Source organism: Quercus lobata, chromosome 11, assembly GCF_001633185.2.
Source record: "Quercus lobata isolate SW786 chromosome 11, ValleyOak3.0 Primary Assembly, whole genome shotgun sequence".
NCBI lineage: Eukaryota > Viridiplantae > Streptophyta > Magnoliopsida > Fagales > Fagaceae > Quercus > Quercus lobata.
Genome location: NC_044914.1, coordinates 13,529,912 through 13,553,851, shown reverse-complemented (window position 1 = coordinate 13,553,851; position 23,940 = coordinate 13,529,912). Strand labels below are relative to the sequence as shown.

The 23,940-nt window shown below is 36.9% G+C and overlaps 1 protein-coding gene across 3 annotated transcripts; it reads right to left on the bottom strand.

The window, feature by feature from the left end:
- Window positions 1-332: 332 nt before the first annotated feature.
- LOC115968215 (protein CHROMATIN REMODELING 4) lies at window positions 333-22,034 on the bottom strand. Of its 3 annotated transcripts, none has more exons than XM_031087530.1 (11): window positions 21,607-22,034; window positions 19,854-20,195; window positions 18,300-18,401; window positions 17,393-18,154; window positions 17,108-17,212; window positions 14,206-16,983; window positions 13,365-13,522; window positions 8,586-8,700; window positions 4,413-4,495; window positions 3,323-3,983; window positions 333-3,211 (listed from the first exon to the last, which is right to left on the bottom strand). In XM_031087530.1, the coding sequence occupies exons 2-11, from the start codon at window positions 20,070-20,072 to the stop codon at window positions 1,187-1,189; spliced, it is 7,008 nt and encodes a 2,335-aa protein (XP_030943390.1). In that variant the 5' UTR covers window positions 20,073-20,195; window positions 21,607-22,034; the 3' UTR covers window positions 333-1,186. The 3 variants fall into 3 exon arrangements, with proteins under 3 accessions (XP_030943390.1, XP_030943391.1, XP_030943392.1); XM_031087531.1 differs by having other exon boundaries at window positions 17,108-17,209; XM_031087532.1 differs by lacking the exon at window positions 18,300-18,401.
- Between the last annotated feature and the right edge of the window lie 1,906 nt (window positions 22,035-23,940).

Genomic DNA, 23,940 nt, shown 5'->3' with positions numbered 1-23,940 from the left:
AGTTCAGGTCGATAAAAATTTCAACCCAATTATAAAGCAGTGGATTTGGAAACTGAATATAAGTCATAACAATCCAAAGAGACGATTTAGCAGTACTATCCTTTTTATTATTTTGTGATATCTTTCATGTTACTTCTAATCTTGAGAACTTAAAAAAATAAAAATAATATATATATATATATATATATATATATATTTTTTTTTTGAATGGCAGGAAAGAGAGGTCAAGTTGAGGGATTTTGTACGTATAACAAATGAAGAAGGTTGTTTCTCAAAAAACAAATGAAGGCAAGAGGGGCTGATGGATCTTTCACTGGTGCTTGAAACCTGAAAACATGTGAGTCATCCAAACTTTGGATACAACATATTCTATTATTTTCACAATCAATTCCTCTCTAACAAGGGAGCTTTCCATCCTTGTCCATGAACTGTGGAAATCTCAATATTTTTCACAGTTTTAACTTGCACCTGATAACTAGAAAACAAGCTCTTTGGCTACATGGTGTCTAGTACATGTAGCCACTTTTGGACTAGTATTTGTCTCTTTCCCAATAGCACTGAAGAGTCCTAATGAGAATTACATGTAAATCAATCTGTTTGCCTTAATTCTACATTGAAACCAAATCAACTCTTAACACAGTTCTTTACAATTATAAATGGACCAGTTGAGAAAGAGAGATTTACATAACTGTTTCTCTAGAACCCAAAACTTGCTCATTCTGACCCTACTTGCTTGCAGTGTCCTAAAACTGCATTTCAGCACCAGGAGTTAGCTCATTTCGGCCTCGTGGATAAGCTATTCACTGCTTAAAGCTCTACTCCAGTATGAAAGCAGTGGTGAGCCACATTGTTTTCTGACATGGCTGACAGGACTTTAGCACCAGCTCTTTGTTGTTTAAACCCGTGGATTTGACACCACAAAAATAATAATCTCATTGGTCGGAGATCAGAAGGAAAAAGGAAGCTCATGGATTGGAGCAAGGCAATGAATTAAGCAAAACCAAGCGACACTATATTGCATTTTTCTCTTAAGAAACTTTACATGAGATGTCCTAATAAACCTATATTGCTAGTTCATAATTCACTGCATCATGCCTACAAAAATTCGAGCACATTGGTGAAAGAGCCTGAAACTTTAGAAGCATGAAAGAATAGCTATGTTCAAATTTTCAGTCTAATATTATAGCTATGATTCATGGTCACTCACAGGATGATCCGAGACAGTGCCCTCAGATGATATTTCCTCAACATCAGGCCGTTCAGTCCGAGGGGGATCTGAATGAGTTTTGCTGGAATCTCCACTTTCAGGATGTTCTACTTTCTCCCCAGGAATTGTACCCCATACACTAAGAGGGGAGTTCTGTTTAGCCTTCTTTTCCAAAATTGCATCTTGTGGGTCTGGAAATCCTACTAGGTCAACAGAAGCTGGCACTGGGAGCTTGCTTTCAAGGAAGCTTGAGCTTGTCATGCCAGAAACTGATGATAAATGTGGGCCGGGAGCAACACATGATGCTACCAGCTGAAGCACTTCCGGAGACGGGGACAATCCCATGCTTTTTTTCTTCTGTGGGTGTAAATGTGATAAAGAAGATGATGGGTTCGTCATGTTTAAGTTGAGAGGAGGCAAGTTCAGGTTAGATTCAATCTGTGGAAGCATTGAAAATGCTGGGGCCAATGGAATTGAGCTTGAAGCAGCATTGTCACTATGAATGTTTCTTTGAAAATCCTGACTACTTCCAACATCATCCGGTGGGACCTGCCTAAACAAATGTGACCTCCGTTTTTTTTTCTTCTTTAGGCTCCGTCTTGGATCCTTTGGTAAGGAAGGGGGCGGACCTGGGATCACAAAAGGAGGAATGGTTGGCTTATCCTCCCCATACAGCAAACGAACTGAATGTGCGATTGCTGATACAGTGGGAGGCAAGTTGGGATCTGGGGGTTTTGCAGGAGCACTCACAGCTTCCCGTAGCCAATGGGGTAGTTTGTCCTTTGAAGAACTACTTCCAGCTGCTTCTTCACCCTTTAGATGTGAAAGATTCAGCCCTTTTTTAGGATCAGGAAGCAATCCTGAATTGGAGGACTCACCACCTCCTGAATTATGATGGGAATCACGCAAAATATTTAGTGATCTATCCAAGAGACTGGGCAACTTCCCATACTTTCTGGCACTCTGTTCATCCTCCTTTCTCTGTAGATCAAAGCCACTCGAGCAATTTGAACCCAAGTTATTGGTTCCGGAAGAATTGAGCAGATTTGGCTTGTCAATGGGAGGTACATTTGAAGAAGTTCCTGGACGATCAGAAGGACCAGCAGAAGACTCCCCAGGAAGATTTGCCCGATATTTTTCTTGATTCCAAGTTGAAATTGGTACAAATTGGTCATTTTGCAACCCAAGTCGATCAGATGTTTCAACATTTGGCAGGCTCGATGCAAGATCCCCAAAACCCAATTTCATGTCTGTCAGGTGGGCCTGAAATTTTGGGGGTGTAACAAGTCTACTTCCTTGCAATGCCCGGGCCATCATTCCATCAGAGATGCCTGGAAACAATGAAGATTTTGAAGACTTTGTTGGCTTCATTTTTGGAACAGGAAAGGCTGCCCCATCGAAGAGCTTAAGTTGTTCCTCCTCCCACCTTACTGACAAATCTCCTGGAGTTTTGTCACCAGAAAATTTTAACCTGCGGTCTCTTAGCATGGCCTCCCAATTACCTCGTCCATGCCTCCGAACACCGATCCACAGGTAATCAAGTTCATCTTCAGACCATCTTATTCCCCCTCTTGAATAATATTTAGACATGCTGCTTGATCCGGATCCTGTTCTCATCATTATGTTTTCAAGCACCTTCCTATGGTTTTCAGGGAACGAGGAAAATGTATTTGGCATATGTCCAAGACCCAATGTGGGTGGCAATTCCCTCTCTTGCTGATTATATCTCGCTGCATCTTGTGCTGCGAATTTCAAGTTGGGCAGCAATGGTATCGTTGGGAGGTCTTGCATAGAACCATTCCCAGCTTCAAGTCTGCTACCTAATGACAAGCTAGGTAGGTAGTCAAATTGTGTTGGCATGGTCTTAGCTGAAAGTGGGAATCTGGGCAGCATTTTTTCATCAAATGGTAGGCTTGGTAGTGCCATCTTTTCTTGAAAATCTGAGAAAGTAGAACCAGAACTTTCCAAGCGTTCAGAAGATTTTCCTTTGACAGCTGGAGGGCCCTGCAAATAGAAAAGGGATGGCAGTTATGTACATATACAATGATTGGACAGCATTCACAAACAAACACACACACATATATATAGAGAGAGAGAGAGAGAGAGAGAGTGTACTGGAGCAAACGGAAGACAATTATCAGGGATGCCATTCTTAAGACGCTGTTGCAAAAATTCAGCAGATGCATCTGGTTTTTTTGCTCTGTCTAAGGTAGAGTCCTGACATTTTACATCTGTCTCAATTGAAGTCCCAGAGCAAGGAGCTAAACTAAATGGAAACTCCGGTCCAGTTCCTGGCTTACTTTGTCTTCCATTTGATCTGGAAAAGGTCCGATATGATGGTTCTGTTTGATTAGCATTGGGAGCACAGAGTCCCAGAACTGGTAACAAGTTACTGGTGGGCACTGAGTTTGTGTAGCTCATGCTTTGAAATTGGTGACTTGGAAGGAAAATTTCAGGAGAGGGGTGACCAAGCGGATTAACAGGAAAATCCAGGTGACTACTCATTTTGTACTTTTGCATTCTGCTCAGCCTTAAAGGTGAATCAGTCTTACTCTTTGGAACATCTGCCAGCTGAAAAACTTTATCATCCTCCAAGTCAATTACTGAAATCTTCTCTTTGATAGGTTGATCTAATTCAGTCGCATCCCCTTCCTTGGGATTGGAGGAAGGACATTGAGTGACTGAATCAGGTCCAGCCAGTCCCTCAGTAGGACGAGATTCTTCAACTGCATTCCTCTGAGCAAGCCGTTCTTTTTGTCTAGCACGGAGTTTAGCACTGTACAATGAAAACTAGATAGTAAATTGCAGAACCCAGCGTCAAAACAACAAGGATCCAAAAGTAAACTCGATCAATCTAGCTAAGGGTGAAAAACATTAATTTAACCACATACTATTCAATAATTTGAAAGTCACAATTTATTTCACAAGTACCAAAACAACAACAATAATAATACTTAAACAAATAAAATCTTAATACTTAAGAAAATTGCCAAATTGTTCTGACAATTTCATACTGAGGAAAAAAGCCTCCTTTTACGCTACCATGCTGCATTTTTTCCCAGCAATTTTTTTTTAATTTTACCTTGTCAATTTGTCTTCTGGTCAACTACTTTATGTGCCAATGATAAACTATCCATGCTAAAAGGTTTCACTATTTTGCCTTCTCAACCAAAATCAATCACAGTAGAAAAGAATTTAAACTCACAACTTTGCTTTTAGAGCACGTCCTGCTGGTGTGTATTCCCGCTCAGGCTCTGGTTCCCGATCTCGTTCCTCTTCTCCAGCACTCTGATTTAACAAGCTTAGCAGTTAGGATACTCTACTTAATCACAAAAAGAGACAAATTTGGAGCAAGTTCAAGTACCTATTCTGAAAGTTCTCACTAAATCATTGATAAAATGCACAATGAGTTTTTGCCTAGATGGTTCTAATTTTTAATCTAAGGGAGAAATTCCTTTACACCAATCATCAAAGTGATTGGATTCCATAAAATTAAAATTTAAAAAAAAAAAAAAAAAAAAAAAAAAAAAAAAAAAGAAGAAGAAAAGATTGTTTCATTCAAAAGGAGGCCAAAAAATGGCAGTGAAGGCCTTGAGGAAAGACATGATTGCCAAGATCAGAAGATACGGTTCTAAATAAAGCTCCATGCAAAAAACAAACAGGCTGGCGAACAAGTTGAAATCTTTTGATGCTGTGTGTCTGTGTCATAGTGTTTTCAACACAATCATTTATCAAGCTCAAAAACAATATTTACAAAATTCTCTCAAGAGGCCACACATAACAAGAGTGATATCTTAAAGAACGTGTAAACTATAAATTGGTCATTATTAGACAATCATTTATTCACATACCTTGTGCATAGCTATGAAAATACCAGTCATGTTTTCTTATGGCGGTACATGTTTACTAAAACAGTGCTCCATATGGTTTCAATTACAATTTGTTTTAATATTACAAAACCTCATGTACTTTTTTTCATAAGTAATGTAAAATCATTAAAGTACTAATCTCGTACATGGGAAGTACACAACAGAATAGCAAAGAAAAAAATGCACAGAGACGAAATAAAATTACAAAGCCTGAGAGATAGGCTGAGAAATGAGTCATCTAAAAAGTCTGTGAAGGAAAATGTGGAGAAAGTATAGGATATGGAGCTCCGCTTGTAGAGAGTCTTCAGAAAGAGGAACTTAAGATTTGGCAAAGATAACTCCTTGCCCTCAAAAGTACGACAATTCCTCTCTTCCCAAATGCACCACATGAGACATGAAGGAGTGGTGCCCCACACCTCTCCACCTCTAAGACAGCCCAAAGTACGATTCCAAGTCTCCACCTCTAGGACTGCCCAAAGTACCTTTCGAAGACTCCAATGTAGCAAGTACAGAATTGAGCATTACATAACTCCAAATATGCAGAGTCAAATATCGTACAAATCCCTAGCAATAGGACAATGTAAGAGAAGATGGGCCATTGACTCTCCATTAGACTTACACGTACACACCAGTCCACAATTATTATTCCCATCTTTCTTCAATTATCCAATGTCAAAATTTTCCTTGTGCTACATTCCAGATAAAGGATTTGTTTGTTGTTGCTACAGTCCAGGTGGGGTTCTAGCTTTCCAAATGCACTTCCAAGGAAATGGGGTGGATATTGCATTTCCTAACTAGACGCTCTATAGAAACTTTGAACTTGAAATCCTTTCTTTGATGAGAGCTACACCAATCTATCATCTGCCATATCAGTGACTTTCATTGCATGTAGATCATCAAAAAAGTGTTCCAACAATTCTATCTCCCAATCTTGCGCTTCTCCAAGGAAAAGTGGCTTCAAATGTAACTGACCATTTATCCACACCATATGGTCTGATACAAGGTCATCTCCATCTCTAGAAACTCTTAATAATTCAGGATATGTTTCTTTGAAAATTTTATTACTAGTTGAATGATCCTTCCAAAATAAATCTATAGATTTCAAATGTATTTCCATAAGCCAACCCCATAATGGATTTTGACAACACCAGGGCCCCAATCAGCCCTACCAGTACCGTATTTGCCATCAATCACCTTCATCCACAATGATTCCCTTCAACAACATAACGCCACAGCCATTTACCAAGTAAGGCTTGGTTAAAGAGCAGAAGTTTTCTAATACCCAACCTCCACTGTTAGAATACAACGTAGACCAATTTACCAAATGAAGTTTATGCTCACTACGAATACCACCCCATAAGAAATCCCTTTGTATTTTTTTCCAATTTATTGTCCATGCTAACAGGTATAGGAAACAAATCTCATGTACGTAGGTGATGCAGTGGCAGGATGAGTTTTAGTGGCCTTCGATACCAATTTTGATATAGGATCTTTAAAAGTGTTAAAATTATGGTTAAATGATTAAATTTACCATTTTCTAATAGCTTAACCTTTTGGGAGAATCGGTAATTTAACATGAAATCAAAGTAAGAGATCCTAAGTTTGATCCCTGGCTTTACTCTACCTCCCATTTAAAATTTTAAAAATCCCACGTGTTGGGCCTCCACATATTAAGGGGAAGTTTAGGCCCACACATGAGAGGGAGTGTTTGAATTATGATTAAGTGATTAAATTTACAATTTCTAATAGTTTAAGCTTTTGAGAGAATTAGTAATTTAACAAAAAGTTTAACACTAAATTAGGATTCTTAATAAATCTTGAAGAATTCTTGATTAGGGTTTGATATTTAAGGTTTTAGGTATCCATGTTGGTCACACTCAAGTAGGTTCCTTGGAGGGATGTCTTGGATTGGTACTATCCTTCAGTATTTTTGCATGAAGTGATCGTTCTCAAAACTCAAACCCATGAACTTAGCGCTTGGAAACTCAAGGCCTTTTTTGATAAGAAAAAAAAAATTGTTATAGGCACAAAAGTGGTGCAGCCCAAGAGATTCCCTATCTTTAATACAAAAGAGTACCATCTAAAACTTATATTTTTTAAATAGTAAACAAGAGTACCCTCTATACCTTTCTCACATCAGATAATTTTTAGTAGGATTGAGAGTCGGAAGCTGAATCCTCTTTTCTTTGTCTTCTCTATTCCACTAAACTTAGGAGTGATGGAGAAGATAAATTATGTTGGACTTCATCTAGAGACCACTCATTTGAGGTTAAAACATATTAAAACTGATCCCTAAGGACAGTACCCCTTTTCCTTGGAAGAGTAAATGGGGGTGTTAGCTATTGTTTCAAATTCCCTTTTGAGTTGGTTACTATTTGAGTTTTCTTGGTGTACAAGGAAGTTTATTCCTTATAAAATAACTAATTTGATATTCCTTATCCACCAAGAAATGGTTATTGAAATCTTATATATGCAAGAGCGTAAAGGGTTTGGCGTGCTTCAATCCAAGAGGTCTTCCATTGGGAAGAGGAGAAGACTCTAAGAAGAACATTAGTAGGTTTCTTCTAGAATTGAAAGATACCCATGTATGTGAGATAAGCTTGACTATTGTTTGTTTGGCAGATGGGGTCTTGTATCCGTGGTTTACTCCCCAGGGGTGTGTCCAAAGGCCTTGCCTTGGTGAGGGTCCGCATCATCAAAAAAATAAAAAACAAATAAGCTTGACTATTGTTTGAGTGAGAGAACGCCGATGGTTGTATTAGGGTGTTGAAATTGTGAGAATGTCCAACTTTTAAGTATTGATTGTTTGTTTTTGGAGTATTAGGATTTGAGTGAGTTAGTATTTGTTATGGATTTTAAGTGCCTTTGTGTTTCTGAGGTTTGTTAGTATTCTTTGTGTCGGTTTGTGAGGTTTAGTTGAGAGAGGTTGTAATCTATATCAATGATGGTAAATTTCGTGAAATGATCTTGTATATGTTTGGGGTACAATGGGTCATGCCTAGACGGGGTGGCAGATATGCTCAATTGCTGGAAGGGACGTTTTGGCAGGCATTGTCATGCAGGCATATGGAATGTCATTCCTTTATGCATTATGTGGTGTATTTGGAGAGTACGGCACATAGTTTCATCTTTGTGAGAAAACAGTTGTAGAGTAGAAGATATTGCCATTGAAGACCTTATTAGACTGCTTAGCAGCTTGTCACTGTCTTTCTTTTTCTAACCTGTTTGAATTTCTTGATATTTTTATTAACTTGATTTTGGCATATCTCTTGTATGCTTCTGACTACATGGGTTGTGCCCCTTTATGCTTTTAAAGAATTTCGTTTACTTATTAAACAAAAAAACAAAACAAGCACCAAGCTCAAACTGTGAACAATGAGGTAAGAATCACTTAGTTAAAAACAAACTTTCTATTCTAGTTACATCTTTATTGACAATGTCACAGAAAATATACAGATATTACATAGACTTGGAAAAGCCTCATGCTTAAAGCAGAAAGAAAAAAGTACCTCACTCAATGTTTCACTTGGGTGTGGAGCATATGCTTCCCTGTAAGAAACAGCTTTTCGCTGGCGCTTCCCTCTACCAAGAGCTGCTTCCTCCTCCATTTGATATTTTTCCCACCTACAAAACACATTAAAATATATCAGAGTTTTCAAGATAACAGTCTATTACTTCTAGTCACTATTTGAAAATCCAATGTTTTCCATGAGTAGAAGCTAAATTGTAGACAGATTAGACTTAATGGCACATTCTTCATGTTGTGGAACTTTTTTGTATCCAGCTTTGGAGCCTCCTGTGCTTTAATTTCTATTTCCTATATTTTCTTATTTAGGTTTTTACAAAAATAATACATTTATTTATTAATTTATAATGAACAGCTTTTCCCTTTTCTGCTCAAAAGTGAACTTGTATATCTGTATGCAGTCTTAACTCGCATCAATGACAATCAGGCACAACTACATGACTTCAAATTACAGCTGCAAACAAACCCCCCCAGTCATGAATAACACTTAACTCAATTCAAACTTGTCTACATAATATGAGCCAGTTTCAAGCCAAATATTCAAGATGATTCATACAAAATCCAAGCACAAACAACCAATTTGTCAGTTTAAAAAGAAGGCAGTCACAAACATTATAGCATGTTAGAAAAATACTGATGCAGTTGAAAAGGTCTAATAATGGCATGTAGATAGGCAATATGTGAAATGAGAGTAATAATATTTAGGGGAAATTACACTTTTCCACCCTTTTTTTTATAGGTAATCAAAAAACTTATATTAAAGAGGGAAAAAAATAAATGAGAATTACAAGATGTTCATGATGATGCACGATTGACCCCATTTTACACTTTGCCTCCTGAATTATTGAAATGAACGATTGAGCCCCCAAAGTAATAACTATGCCTCAACTTCCCCCTGCCGTCTGCTTTGGTGTAAGTATGACAGAATTAAGTATTGAAAGAAAAATTTACCCCTCCAAAACAAACGATAGAGAGGTTAATTGGTTTTTTAATACTAAATTCTGTTAGACTTAACAGCAAAACAGATGGCATGGGGTTAAGTGTTACAAAGTTTTCGATTTGGGGGGTTGATCGTGCGTTTTGATAGTTCAAGGGGCAAAGTGTAAAATGAGGTATAGTTTAAGGCGGAAAAGTGTAATTTCCTCTAATATTTAATAACCTTGGAAGAATGAAACAAGAGAAAATTGTTCAGACTTTTTAATAAGTGAGTTTTGGCTTCATGGTGAGACAGAAGCAGAGATTTGAACTAGTGACCTCCACTCCATGAGGCATGGTTCTTGACCGATTGTGTTACCCCCTTGGGATTGACAACTGTTCACAAACTTGACAAAGGGCATTTCAAATGTTTTCTGCCCAAGCACGATTGTGATTCGTGGAAGGGACTAGAATCTCTGAACATGATGACATAACTAAGGCCAGCCAGTCCAAAAACAAGTTGCTCGTTCACAGAGATAGCCAAGCCTGAAAGCAAGGTGGGAAGCTTGAATCAAGCTTGAGTGCAGCTTAAACAAAGATCATATTTCAACTAGCTTAGCCTGAGAACACTGACGGTTGGTTTGGCATGGTTTAGTTTAGTAGTACTACCTCTAAAAGTCCCAAGTTTGATGGAGATTTTTTTGTGAATGTTGCTCTATGTAAAGATAAAATGGGACAACTTCGGCAGGTTTGTGTGTGTAAATGAATTTGAAATTGGGTTTAGGCTTAAATTTTAAACCCCAACAAGGTTTGGGATTTTGGCCTTTGTATCCAAACCCAATCTGATTATACAAGTTAATTATAAATTATTTCTAGCATAGTCAAAATTCATGAAAATCCTATGTTTTCTATAACCTTTTTCTACCATTATTATCATGTTCTTTACCCGTTAGGGTGCAGCCTAATGGTTGGAGGCTGGGGACAAGCTGTAAGCCCAGATATCCTAGGTTCAATCCCCACTAGGAGTTCGTAGAATACCCGATACACAGTTTTGGTTAGTGGGGTTGTGTATCCGTGGTTTACTCCTCAAGGATAGGTCCAAAGGGCCTTGCCCTGGCAACGTTCCATGTCATCAAAAAAAGAACATTATTATCATATTCTTTCTCATCTCACCCCCTTATAACACATATATTCATGTGATATAAAAAATTTAAATTGTTATTTTGCATCTTTAATATCTTTCGATAGTTTGAATAATATCAATTTTGTTTGTATCTTGATAAATTTAAGGCTTATGACAAATTATATAGCAAGTTGGGGATGGATGATGAAGAAAAGAATATTTATAAACTTGCTAGGGCAAGGGAAACTAAAACAAGAGACTTCAATGGTGTCAAGTGCATTGGATATGAAGATCAAAGTGCAATAGTAAAAGAATAGAAGATTAAAGAGATATGGAAAAGTTATTTTGATAAATTTTTTAGTAGAAACAATACAAAAAATGGGAGCAAATTAAGTAACCCAATTAAGGATAGAAACCATAGGTTTGTTTGAAGAATTGGAACAGCAAAGGTAAAGCGCGTGATGAAAATGGGAAAAGCCATGGGACCCAAAGAAATCCCCATTGAAGTTTAGAAGTGCTTGCCGGATGAGAGTGTATGTTGGTTACAAACCTTTTCAATATGATCTTAAGTGTTAACAAAAAAACCTAGTGAGTGAAGGGGAAGTACTCTAATACCTATTTATAAGAACAAAGAGACATTCAATTGAGGTAGAAGCATCACAATTGAGTTTCTTGTTACTAAAGGTTTGTATCAAGGATAGGCATCAAGTTTTATATCTCTCTGCGCTAGAGATAGATGAGCTCACTAAGTGTATGCTTTTTGCATATGTTATAGTTTTGGTGGATGAAGCTAGAGGTAGAGTTAATTTCAAGTCAGAAATTTGGTGAAATGCTTTAGGATCTAAAGGCTTTCAATTAAGTAGAACTAAAACATAGTACATGGAATGTAAGTTAAATAAAAGTAGAAACAAAGATGAAGGAGCTGTAAGATTTAATGGTCAAGAGATGCTAAAGAGCTTGAGCTTTTAATATCTTGGGTCAATGATTCATAAAGATGGAGGTATTGAAGAGGGTGTAAATCATAGGATAAGAGTAAAATAGATGAAATCAAGAGATGCATCAAGATTATTGAGTGATTGTAAAATAACTATTAAGTTTAAGGAGAAAATTTTAAAAGACTATTATAAGATCAGCTATGTAAATCTAAATCATTTGAAATCATTTTGGGCTATATATTTCTAATGGATACGGGTTTAAGAGGCTTCTTTTTTCCCATCCCGGCTTCTTCTGTCCCACTCCAAACCTAACTAATTACTATTTCATAGCTATATATTTATGAAAGCAGGAAAACTAACTAAAACTAATCCTGCCATTGCTGTCATAGAACAAAATAATGGTATAGAAAGGAGTGGTGGTGCAGACATCAAGATCCACTGAAATTAGTTCTAATTTGAATATTGAAATTTGAAATTTCATTGATGTAAGTTTATCCTAATTGAGGATTATGTGGGATTATATTTTGCTTTTGAATTATTTTCCACATTTATGAACTCCTAGAAAGCCTATTTAAAAGGGCTAAACATAGAAGACAGATTATGTTGCTGCAATGGGGAATCAATGGATCATCTTCTACTTCATTATAAGTTTTCTCGCGCCTTATGGTGTGAAGCTTTTGAAGTGTTTGGGATTCAGTGGGTAATGCTGAAGTCAGTTAGCTCTCTTTTCTTTGCCTGGACAAATTGGTTTGGAAAGCACCTTTCAACCATATGGAATATGGTCCCGGCATGTTTAATGTGGTTAGTTTGGCAGGAATGTAATACTCGCATTTTTGAAGAAAAAGAGAGACCATTAGACCGCTTAAAATCTCTTCTCTTTGGTACTTTGTTTCAGTGGACTTGTATATGGGGGTGTAGGAATTGTATTTCAATTTTCTGAATTTTTACTTTCCCTTTCTTTTAGTTCTTGATTTGGTTGTAATTGTTCCTTGTTCAGAATAGAGTGTTCACCATCGTGAACATGATGTTCAGTTTTTTTCAATAAAAGTATTATTACCTATCAAAAAAAATATATTTTAATTAGAATTTTTCCAATTGTTGAGTGCTAATTCTTAGCAACTTAGGTACTAATTCATAAGTTTTTCTGCTTGGTGTTGATCCCAAGGAAACTCTAAGGCTCTATTTGGTTGGAGGATAGAAATATTTGCGTTTTTTACCATGTGTCTTTGGTAGAGAAGTTAAAAAAGTGGAAAGATAAAAGAGTAAATTCCTATTATGTCATTGTTAAAAGTAGAATGATGAAAAAGTAGTACAATTTTGTACTTTCCTTCTCATTACCATTTTCTCTCCCATTTTTTCCCAAATATGAAAGGAAAATAAATGGTGGGCTCGGGTGGAAACCCCATCCACCCATTTTCTTTCCTCTACCTTTTCACTCCAACCTAACAATGAAAAATTACATTTTCCTTGCCCTTTTTCTTCCCCCATTTTCCATCTTCTCCCATTTCAACCCAACCATAGTGTAAGTGCTGATTCTTAGGGCCTATCCTTTACTTTCCATTCAATTGTTTTTCCTAAATTCCTAATCTATTTCCCCTTCCTATTCCTTTTTTATCTGCCCTGCATTACTTTTCCTGCCAAACCAACTCTTCTCTTGGATACAATGAAATTAGTATAAATTGAAAGCAGATTGGACAAACTATTACAAAGTTCAAGTGTCACAGACTAGCAGTACTAGAGTAACACATAAAAACTTTGGAACTAACTGATGACAGGAAAAACTCCTAACCTCAGACGCAAAAGTCTATCCCATTCATTTTCTTCTGTACCAGTTACTGCATTATCCTCTTTCCTCTCAGAATTTTGTGTGCAAATATCATCAGTAACAACAGGAGGAGATTCAGCTCCTCCTTGTTCTTCTGTTGGTTCATCATTCCATTCGACCGCCTGGTTAAAAGATCAATTGAAAAGAAGCAATAAAAAGGAGATTAGATTCTACATAGCTTCTCTATATAGTCATTAGAAACAACTTCCCGAAAAAAATAAATAAATAAATAAATAAAGTAAACAATATGAAACAAGAAGGTTAATCTACCAGAAATCAACAAGAAAAAACAATCATCAGAGTGAAGAGATTTAAATAAATTCGTCTTTGGAGCATTTAAAAAAGAAACATGAGTCCCATTTGTAGCTACTTAAGAGGAGAGAGAAGCAGGCAATAAATACACGTCAACAATGTTCTAAAAAAAGAAATGTGTCGCATTGCCAAATTCACATACGTTTTATGTCAATGGAACACATGAAATTATAATAAAAGTTTGTTTGGATACCGCTTATTTTGCTGAAAATGAAAACTTATTGTTGAAAATACTGTAGATAAAAGCAAAAATTAGTTGAAATAGTACAGTGGAACCCATGAATAGTGTCAAAAAGTGCAGTAGGACCCATGAATAGTGTCAAAAAGTGCAGTAGGGCTCATAAATAGTAGCAAAGATAAGCTGAATAATGAAATAATTTATCATTTTAATCCACATCCAAACGCACACTAAATTGTGATTCCAAGTAAACACTGATGAAAGATTTTAAAATTAAAAAAGTGCAATCACTTAGACATAAGATTAATTGATCACCTTCACTGAACCAAGCATATCATTCTCTGAATCCCCTTCAGCAATATCAGTTGATCCAGACTGAAGGTTTGAACGGTCAAGCAACTTTGAAATTGCATTTTCATCCCACAATATCCTGCTGCTGCTCTCTGTACATTTGTCCTTGTAGACATCTCCCAGACCACCAGTCCTCTTCCTATGCTTAATGTCTGTATCTACTACTGCCTCATCTTTGTTCCCATTATTTTCTCCAGTATCTTTCCCATTTGTGGTAGGAAAATCATTAAAAAGTTCTTCTGTTCCCCATTTCAGAATATCTTCCACTTCTTTCTGTGATCCAGACTTATTCACGAAAAGCTGATCAAGCATCAGTTTCTTCTTTGCAAGCTGCAAAATACGCTCTTCAACACTAGCACGAACTACAAGTCGGTATACCAAAAGTCTATTTGATTGTCCAATTCGATGTGCACGATTCATAGCTTGGATATCAGCATGTGGATTGAAATCAGAATCATAGATAATGACAGTGTCAGCAGTTGCCAAATTGATCCCAAGGCCACATGAGCGCGTGGATAACAAGAAGACAAACCGACTTTTATCTTGGTTAAAGCGTGCAATTGCTGTTTGACGATCAGCCACTGCAACAGAGCCGTCCACTCTCTCATATGTTTTAGGCCCAAATTCTATTGTCAAATAATCTTCAAGAATATCAAGAAGCTTAGTCATCTGTGAAAAAATAAGGACTCGATGACCTTCCTTATATAAAATCTTAAGCATCGAGTGCAACAAGGTCAACTTGGCTGAGGCTTTTATCCGCATTTCATGAAGGAATTCTACTGACCCAGAATCAGGTTCGGTACCGGGTATGAGATACGGATGATTGCAAACTTTTCTTAACTGCATCACAATATTTAGCATTGATTGCTGGGCAACCCCTTTCCCAATATTCCGCAATATCTGATAGTTCTTTGTCAGCATTGCACGATAGTATTCTGCTTGGATGGATGACAACTCGACAGGAACCATTCGTTCAGTCTTAGGGGGGATATTTTGCATTGCATCTTTTTTAAGCCTTCGAAGCATATGCGGAGCAACAAGTTTCTTCAATTCATCGACTTTTTCGGCAGTTGTAAGATCATTAAACTTCTCTTCAAATGACGATAGAGAAGGAAATGAAGTTGGCTGCAAGAAGTTAAGCAAGTTATACATCTCACCAATATTGTTTTGAAGAGGTGTACCAGTCAACAGTACACGATGTCGGAAGGAGAATGAATTCAGCAAGCTGAAAAGCTTACTTCCAGAATTCTTCAGACGGTGGCCCTCATCAACCACAAGAACTTCCCAAGGAACTCCACGCAGATGAGAGGAATCAGCAAGAATCATTTCATATGTAGTTAAAAGAACATTAAACTTATAGGCAGCTGTTTTCTTATTCAACTCACTAGGATCACTAGCATGCCACTCATATTGGCGAATAATGGCTCTTGCTTTTGCACACCCATGATACTCCACAACATTCAAGTTGGGAGCCCATAATGAAAACTCAGCAAGCCAGTTAGGCATTGTGGAAAGTGGAACCAATACTAAACAAGGCAGAGTAGCTTTAAACTCAACATACAGAGATGAAATAAAAGCACAAGCAGAAATTGTTTTCCCAAGCCCCATTTCATCAGCAAGTATCACATTTTTGGATTTATACCAGCATTTTCGCAACCAATTGAGTGCTTCTAGCTGATGGGGAAATAATGAACCTCTTAGCTCCTTCGGTTGCTCTGTGAGAGTAACTACTTCATTTTGCTGACAATCACCCTTCCCCCTTAGTGAAGCATCCTTCGGAGAATCTTTTTCCAATGTATGGCATTCAAATTGATTAAACAGATCAATCAGGTGCAAAGATTTTTGAAGAACAGGTTCATCTAATCTTTCCCAAGTGCATTCATCATAAGGGAGACCAGTCCATTTTACAAAAGCTTCACCAGTACCAAGTTTGGAATTATGGAGAGCAATCACCCGTTGAGGTTGCTTCCAGCGTTCCTCACAGATATCTATTACAGCTGTCCCATACTTTGCTTTGTAATTGTCAAGTTTCCTCTTTGCCAGAACTTTGAGCTCGGATTCAGAAATCCAACTATTATGAATATGAGACTTCCCAGCCCACTTAACTAAAAACTCATAAGATACCTTCTCTCCATCAACACAAGCAGATTCAGCCAGGGTGGCTTCCTGAATTTTGTTTTCTGCAGAGCTTCTCATTCCCATTTCTAAATCCACTTCTTTATCGTCTTTGGTTTCATTAGAGACGTGTGTTTCATAAATTTTTGGAACTTCATCAATATCTTGATTTCTCAAACTGACATCAGTATTCTCCTCCGTAACCATTCTTTCATTTGCCTTTTCAAAATCCTCTGTAGTTACAGCAGATTCATCTTGATCTTTACCATTCATAGCACAAGAATCTGAATCCTTGATATCTTTTCTTAAAAGATCCATGGCATTTCCTTTTTTACATTCTTTGGTTGCAGATCTTCTGTATACATGTATTTTATCCACTTTCATTTCATTCTTCATGCTTTCTTCCCTGTCAAAACTCTTATCAATATTCTGACAACCCTCAGTATGATTTTCAGCAGCTCCTACATCTAAATCAGTATCGCAAGCAGAATTTTCTTCTGAGAGTCTGTTTTGATTTTCTGAAATTAGTAAGTCCTCAGAACGTAGGTCATCAGCTACATTCACAGATAAGTGACGTGAAAGGCCCGTGTAATCGCCTTGAACTCGACACCCCAGAACCCGATCAACCTGCATGTAGACATATACGAAATACAAAAATATGTCATGATATTCACAATTGACCCAAATAGCCTATATTTAAGACACTAATACAAGAAATCTAACAAACTTTGTGCTGAAGAGAGTCATTTACCTGCAGAGTCTCAGTGGCAATACTTTCTCCACAGATTACTGTTTCATCAACATGACCTTTTTTGTTTAACTCATGTGATAGGTTTGTTGCTTCCTGAGGAAGCTTCTGCATCAAAATAAATATATTTACTAATCATATTCAAAGACAAAAACAACAGAAACATTGCAGCAACTACCATTTTTATTCTCCATGCTTTCAAGTGTCCGGTGGTTTCTAATCTTTTCTGAAAAGACACAGACCAAATGTACACATAAATACTCACACAAATAGGAAACAACATGATACCTCATCTTTCCTCTGAGCATCTGAACTCTTTGTTCCAAGATCCTCCTTTGACAAAGCTGTGGAAACCTCATGGTTGATAGACTTACGCTTCTGCAGTGATTTACTAGTTACAGGGCTGGCAGTATTTGCTTTGGATTTACGTTTCTTAGAAGAACTAAGAATAGATTTTCCCTTATCAGTCCTATGCTTCTTTTGACTGTCTTCATTATTCGATTTCGGTTTTCTTTTTCTATGTTCCTCAGTGGCAGCACTGATTGCAAGAACCAGAGTTCTTCCTGGGGAGACATTTTTACTAGATAAATCAGGCTTTACCTCAGGAGCTTCCTCAGTTGCCTCTGTATTTGTGACTTTAGAATGAGATGAAGTTTCCCTAGCAGGAGACGTTGACTTCCTGTCCACAGGGGACTCTGTATCAGGCTTCTTCTCATTATCATCATTCAAACATGCTGAACTACCCTCCAGCAAACCAAGAGATGGATGACTTGGCTTGGTGTTACAGGATATATCTATTTGGGGGGAGACAGGTTTCTGTTCAATTAGTTTGACAGATTTTCCTTTGCTGGAGGACCTTTTCCTTGCAATAATGGAGCTTCCAAAAATACGGGATACTTTGGCCATGTCAGACTGAATTCCAGTTTTTGATTTTCCAGTGACTATCTTCGTCCTTGCTCGTTTTGAAATCGTATCAAGTTGGCTTATGGACTTTAAAGGGTCATTTTTCAGACAGCAGCTTGGACATTGCCACTTCCCCATTGGAATGCGCTTCATTTGATTAAAAACACACACAAAATCAAAAATCAAAACAAGAAAATAACAAGTGTCGAGAGCGGTATATATGACTAGAAAAAAAATTATAAATTAAATAGCCCTCAAGTTAGCTAGCTAAAGATACATTAACTAAACATACCTTTAGAGGTGGATTAAGGCACTGGAGATGATAGGTCTGGGGACAACTATCACAACACAACAAGTTGCCACCAAGATCACAGATCACGCATTCATAGTAATACTGGAAGACAAAGAAATTGGGTAGAGCAAAAGGGGGAATTAGTTAGTTAATGCTTGACCTGCAGCCACTATTGCAAGGGACAGAAAGCAGAAAGACCCTTTTTTATAAGTAATTTTTATTGAAAGAGTGCCCAAAAAAACCCTAATGGTCCATTTGGTTGGGTGGAAAAGGGGGAGGATGGAAAATGAAAGTTTTCCTTCGTTTGGTGTGGTGAAAGAGGGAGGATGGAAAAGGGGGTGTGTGGAGTTTTCCAACCGGGCCCACCAAACCCATCCTCCCAATTTGGGAGGAAAAGTGGGGAGAAAATGTTTTTTCACTTGGAATTTACTATTTTACGCAATCTATTTTATCCTCCCCTTATATAAAATGCGTATAACAATAAATTTATTCACATTTTCTATCCTTTCACTTTTCCACCATCTCTACTAAAAACACGAGAGAAAACTAGAACATTTTCTATACTTCCACTTTTCCATCATCTCTACTAAACACACGAGAGAAAACTAGAACATTTTCTATACTTCAACTTTTCTATCCTCTCACTTTTCCAAGCTCCCAACCAAATGGACCCTAACTTTAACAAGGATGACCATTTTAGTTGGCAAGTGTTTCATACAATAACAATAATAATAATAACAGAACTTGCTCAGCTGACATAAAAGGAAAAGCGCAGCATGTGAATAAAACTAAAGTTCTTTTTATTTAAAGGTAAGCTTGGCATGGTTGTCTTTGTGTCTGTTAAAACAAGTGGAAGAAACAATCTTAAACTAAATCAATTCCTATTTCAGTGGGTCAAACCCTTAACCCACCTTATTCTTAGTATGCAAAACTAAGAACCAAATCAAAAGTTCGATAGTATGAACACTTCTTTTGAATTACAAGGAAGATGCTACATAGTTTTAAAGCTTTGGAGCATCTTTTTAAACATATTGGTAAGCATAATTTCAAAGCTACAAATGAGTAACAGATATATTATGGGAGCCCACAGAAACTAATTATCAAGCAACTTCAAAAACAAGCAAGAGCTCAAGAAATCACTTCAATGAGCCCAGAGTGATGATTTTCTGAATACTCTTTCACCTAGAGGTATCAAGGATGTTTGAAAAAAATACAAACAAACAATAGTGATATAACCCATGCCAGCAGGAAAAGGAAAAGGAATACATAAAAAAGCTAAATCCAACATCAATGATAAAGTAACTCCGGCAACAGCAGTTCTTATTAAGTGCTTCAATTCAGTAGAAGGGGTAATATGATTACACAATGTTATGTTAAATTGCATCACGTATAACTTAATGTAGAACTTCCAGCATGGGGCCTATAACGTTTGTAACCAAAAAAATTCCTCTTGAATACATGTTTAATCAATAAAAGATGCAACATCTTGAAAAACATTCAGCAACTAAAAGAAATAAACAACAGAAAATGATTTTCACACGGAAGATAACCTACCCCATCATTTCCTTTCTTCTTGGATAAAAATTGCTCAGAATTAATTTCACCCTTTAGCCTGCGTTTAGCTGAAGAAGTACTCTTTGGGGATTCTGGTGCCACGGAGCTGTCTTCTTTACCATTGGATAGACCTGGTCCATAAGGGAGTTTTCTCCGTTTGCGCTTTAAGACCCAGTTTTTGTTAATCATTTTACTAGCCGATGAATCGCTTTCCTTCATCTTTCAACCTGGGTCTTTCATAGGTGGATCAAAGGTATAGCAAGTATATCGCAAGTCCACAATAAGGTTGATGCATCAAAGCTTCTAGACAGCATTCCGCTGCAAGCTCTAAAAGTTTTGTTCCTGCAGCATAACAATTTAGCAGCAAACAGCGTAAAGATCAAGTCATACACTTACAGTAAATGGAAACAAAGATCAAATAAACAAAATGCAAGACTAACAAAAAATTGGAATTGAACCCAATAGTAACAGCTTTCATATCACATAAATTAAATGTGAAAAGAGCTCAATAATCAAGCACAATGCATAGCCAAAAAAAAAGTTCCACTGACAGTGGCAGAAAAAACATGTGCCAACAGAGGGAAGATAGGAATCATGCGACTAAAGGAAAATATGAAGGCGCAGATTACAAATTGGTGCCAACTCTAAATAACTGATTACTACACAGACACATAAAGACATTGCTTTCTAAGACCACAGGGTCCATTGCAAATTGGTGCCAACTCTAAATAACTGATTACTACACAGACACATAAAGACATTGCTTTCTAAGACCGAAACAAATGTCATTAAGCGGAGAATTTCCAAATCACTAAGTATAGCACAAAAAATGTAGATATAGGACCAAACGTCAATTTAAAGTTCAAGAAACATTATACAAACTTGATTCAGTACAAAAAAACAATGCATTTCTGCAAGCAAATTATTTGTTTGCCTCGCACTAAATAGAACACATCAAGGCACAAACTAGTGGTTCACACAAGAGTTTCACTCTGTAGCCTGCCATGCCAAAAGCGGACGCAGAAAATTAGTTCAATGAGAAGTACTAGAACACGTTGAAGCAAGAACAATCCAAAATACAATTCCAGGCAATTAATTCATGGCTACTGCAACAAAATGAATCGAACTCATTAACTCTTTAATCGAAAAAGAATGCACGGGTACAAATTCACTAGATATAGCAGGAGATTCAAAGATAAATAGTACATTCTGACATGCCCAATACAAAAGTAGCATTAGAAAAACTTATAAAACCCATTCAAAACAACAATAATCAACTACTAAAAGGAAAAATCACTGCCAACTCCAACATACTACAAACCCAATAGTTGAATCTACTAAACCATCTATTTCAAGCCATGAGTCATTCAAAATGACTACATACACCGCAAAAGAGAACAACAATGCTGAAATTCAGGAACCAAATCACATCAATCTCAGCATGCACACACATTCAGCTCACACTTAACCGCAGAACACCCACTTATCCCACAACCCCACTCCAAATACCCAATTCACCAAACTCAGCTAACATACCTAAAGACACCAACTTTAGCACCAACAATCACAGCCCAAAAACCCAATATCCAAACAATCCAACAACATTCACACCAAAATGAGCATGAAAACTCACCTGGGTCAGCTCAAATTCACACAAATAAACAAATACCCACAAAAGTACAAACCAAGAAACAAGCAAAAAAAAAAAAAAAACTGAAAAATACACAGTACCCAGTTGAATTCAGAAGCTTACCAATCTTATTCTTGGATCAAAGAGCAAACTTCACCAGATTGAGATATAGATATAGAAAGAGGTGAGCAAGATTAGGGTATAGAAACTTTGGAGATAGATGAGAGATACGAGAAACAAAGAAAGAAAGAGAGAGAAAGTGTATAGGAGACAAACAAATAAATATATGTAGAGAGAGAGAGAGAGAGAGAGAGAGAAAGGGAGAGTTTAACTTTAGAGAGAGAAAGTTTTTAGAGAGAGAAGCATACAAATACGGATTCGCCGGGGTCATAGGACGGGGTTACACTCTGACATGGCAGCAAAGATAGAGAGAGAGTGTGTATATATGTGTTGGTGTTGATGTTTGTTTTTGTTGTTGTTGGTGTTGCCGTATGTTGTTGAACCCCAAACCACTCAACCAATCACAACACACCACGTGTCACACTCCTCTCACACTCCCTCTCTTTCTCTCTCATCTCTCTCTCTCTCTCTCTCTCTTCCCCATATCCCAAATTTTCCTTTTCTTTTCCTTCATTCTCTCTTGCTTTGCTTTTCTCTCTCTCTCTCTCTCTCTCTCTGAAGAGTCTTTCACTCTTTTCTTTGCTTTCTCTCTTTGCTCATTATAGCCGCCATCAATTGCTATTTGCTCTTTGTTAATGTATTTGTTGATGTTGTTTGTGTTTTGCTTTTGCTTTTTTTTTGGTTTTTGTTTGATGGGGTTTGCTTTGTTTTTTTTTTTTTTTTCAACTTTTTTCAAATTGCAGCCTTTGTTTTGATCTTTTTCTTTTCTGGGTGTTTCCTTTCCTCTTTTGTTTAATATTCCAAACATTTTCTGAGTCCCCATTTTGATGGCTTACCCTATTTACAGCTACTAACGTAAATGGTACTTGAATTTTGACTAGTTATCTTAGCCACTTTTCTTTTTTTTTTCTTTTCCATTCTTTAATAAAGGTTTGAGGATAGATTATGATGTTTGCTATGTTTGGATATGAGAATTGAGAAGATTTAAATTTTGAAGAAAGCTGATTACTGGCAGTATTTAGCCTATTAGGTTAAAAAAAAAAATTCCCTTTATTGTTTTGAGAAATGGTATGGAAGAGTAAGTTACCGTTATGGAAGATATGGAAAGCACCAAGTGAATTAACTATTTGCTAAAATTGTATGTGTGTATGTTTTAGGTAAGTTTCAATAGATTCTTGTAAAGTAAAATCAATTATAGATATAGCAATGCATGGCATCAATGAAAAGCTAAGGAGAACTGCCCTTCATTTATATGGGTTTTGTTAATAGAATTTTTTTTTTCATCAATAAGTGGGAAGAAGTAATTTGAACCATATTCTCTTATATCGGTCAATAAGATAGTGACATTTTTTTTTATAAAGAGAAATTTTCATTAAACAAATAAAAGAGAAACATGCATTTTCCAAGCATCCCAAGCTAAAGACAGGAGATATGAGTTATTACATTTTAAAACTAAGTTTTGGAGTGTTGCACACTTGCCCATGGCATGGGCAACACTTACCAAATAAGTTTTCTTCTAAGATTTGGGCACCACTACAGGAAAGAAGGGCAAATTAACTCACCCCAGCCACAAAAAGAAGTTGTCGCCGAGGCACACTGCGGCTGAGAACCCACTAATGAGCGGAGACAAGCACGTCTCGGAGCAGAGCATGTGAATCGGCTAATCGTGCGCTGAGAGGAAAAGTTTGGTTTGACACTCGCAAAACCCAAGTTATTTTACAACACAACTGATCTTTTTTTCTTTTTGTTGAGAAACTACAAAACAACTAATCAGATAGTGACATTAAGCTACCAGTAATATTTCATGCATTTAATATGCATGATCTTTCTCACATTATGTGAGTTTCATACAGTTGTAGAACTCACGTATTATGAGAAACACACACTCCATTTTAAATTGAAATTCTTATTTGTTGGCATTTGATAATATCATATATTTGTCATTTTGCCTCAGTCAAAAACTGAACTATGTTATGGGCCTTATGGGCAAAATGATTTTGGCATTTGCTAATGGCACTTTCTTAAAATATTAATGGCGACTCCCCAAAAATATAGTGCATATCAACCATGGAATCCTAATTAACTCCAAATTTATACTCATTTATATTCTTATATAGTTTGGTCCCAAAGAAAAATTTATAGTCCGGCCGTCCTTTAGTTCACTAAACCTCTCAATTTCTTTTGTAATTTTGGATTATAATCACATCCATTATCTATTTGTCATTATTTTATCTTTATGGACATCAAGAACTTGTATGGTTGGTTTCTACGGTTTTATGCTATAAAAAAATGGCTGAACATTCCAAATTTTCAAAAGGTGCGTGAAGAAGTAAAAAT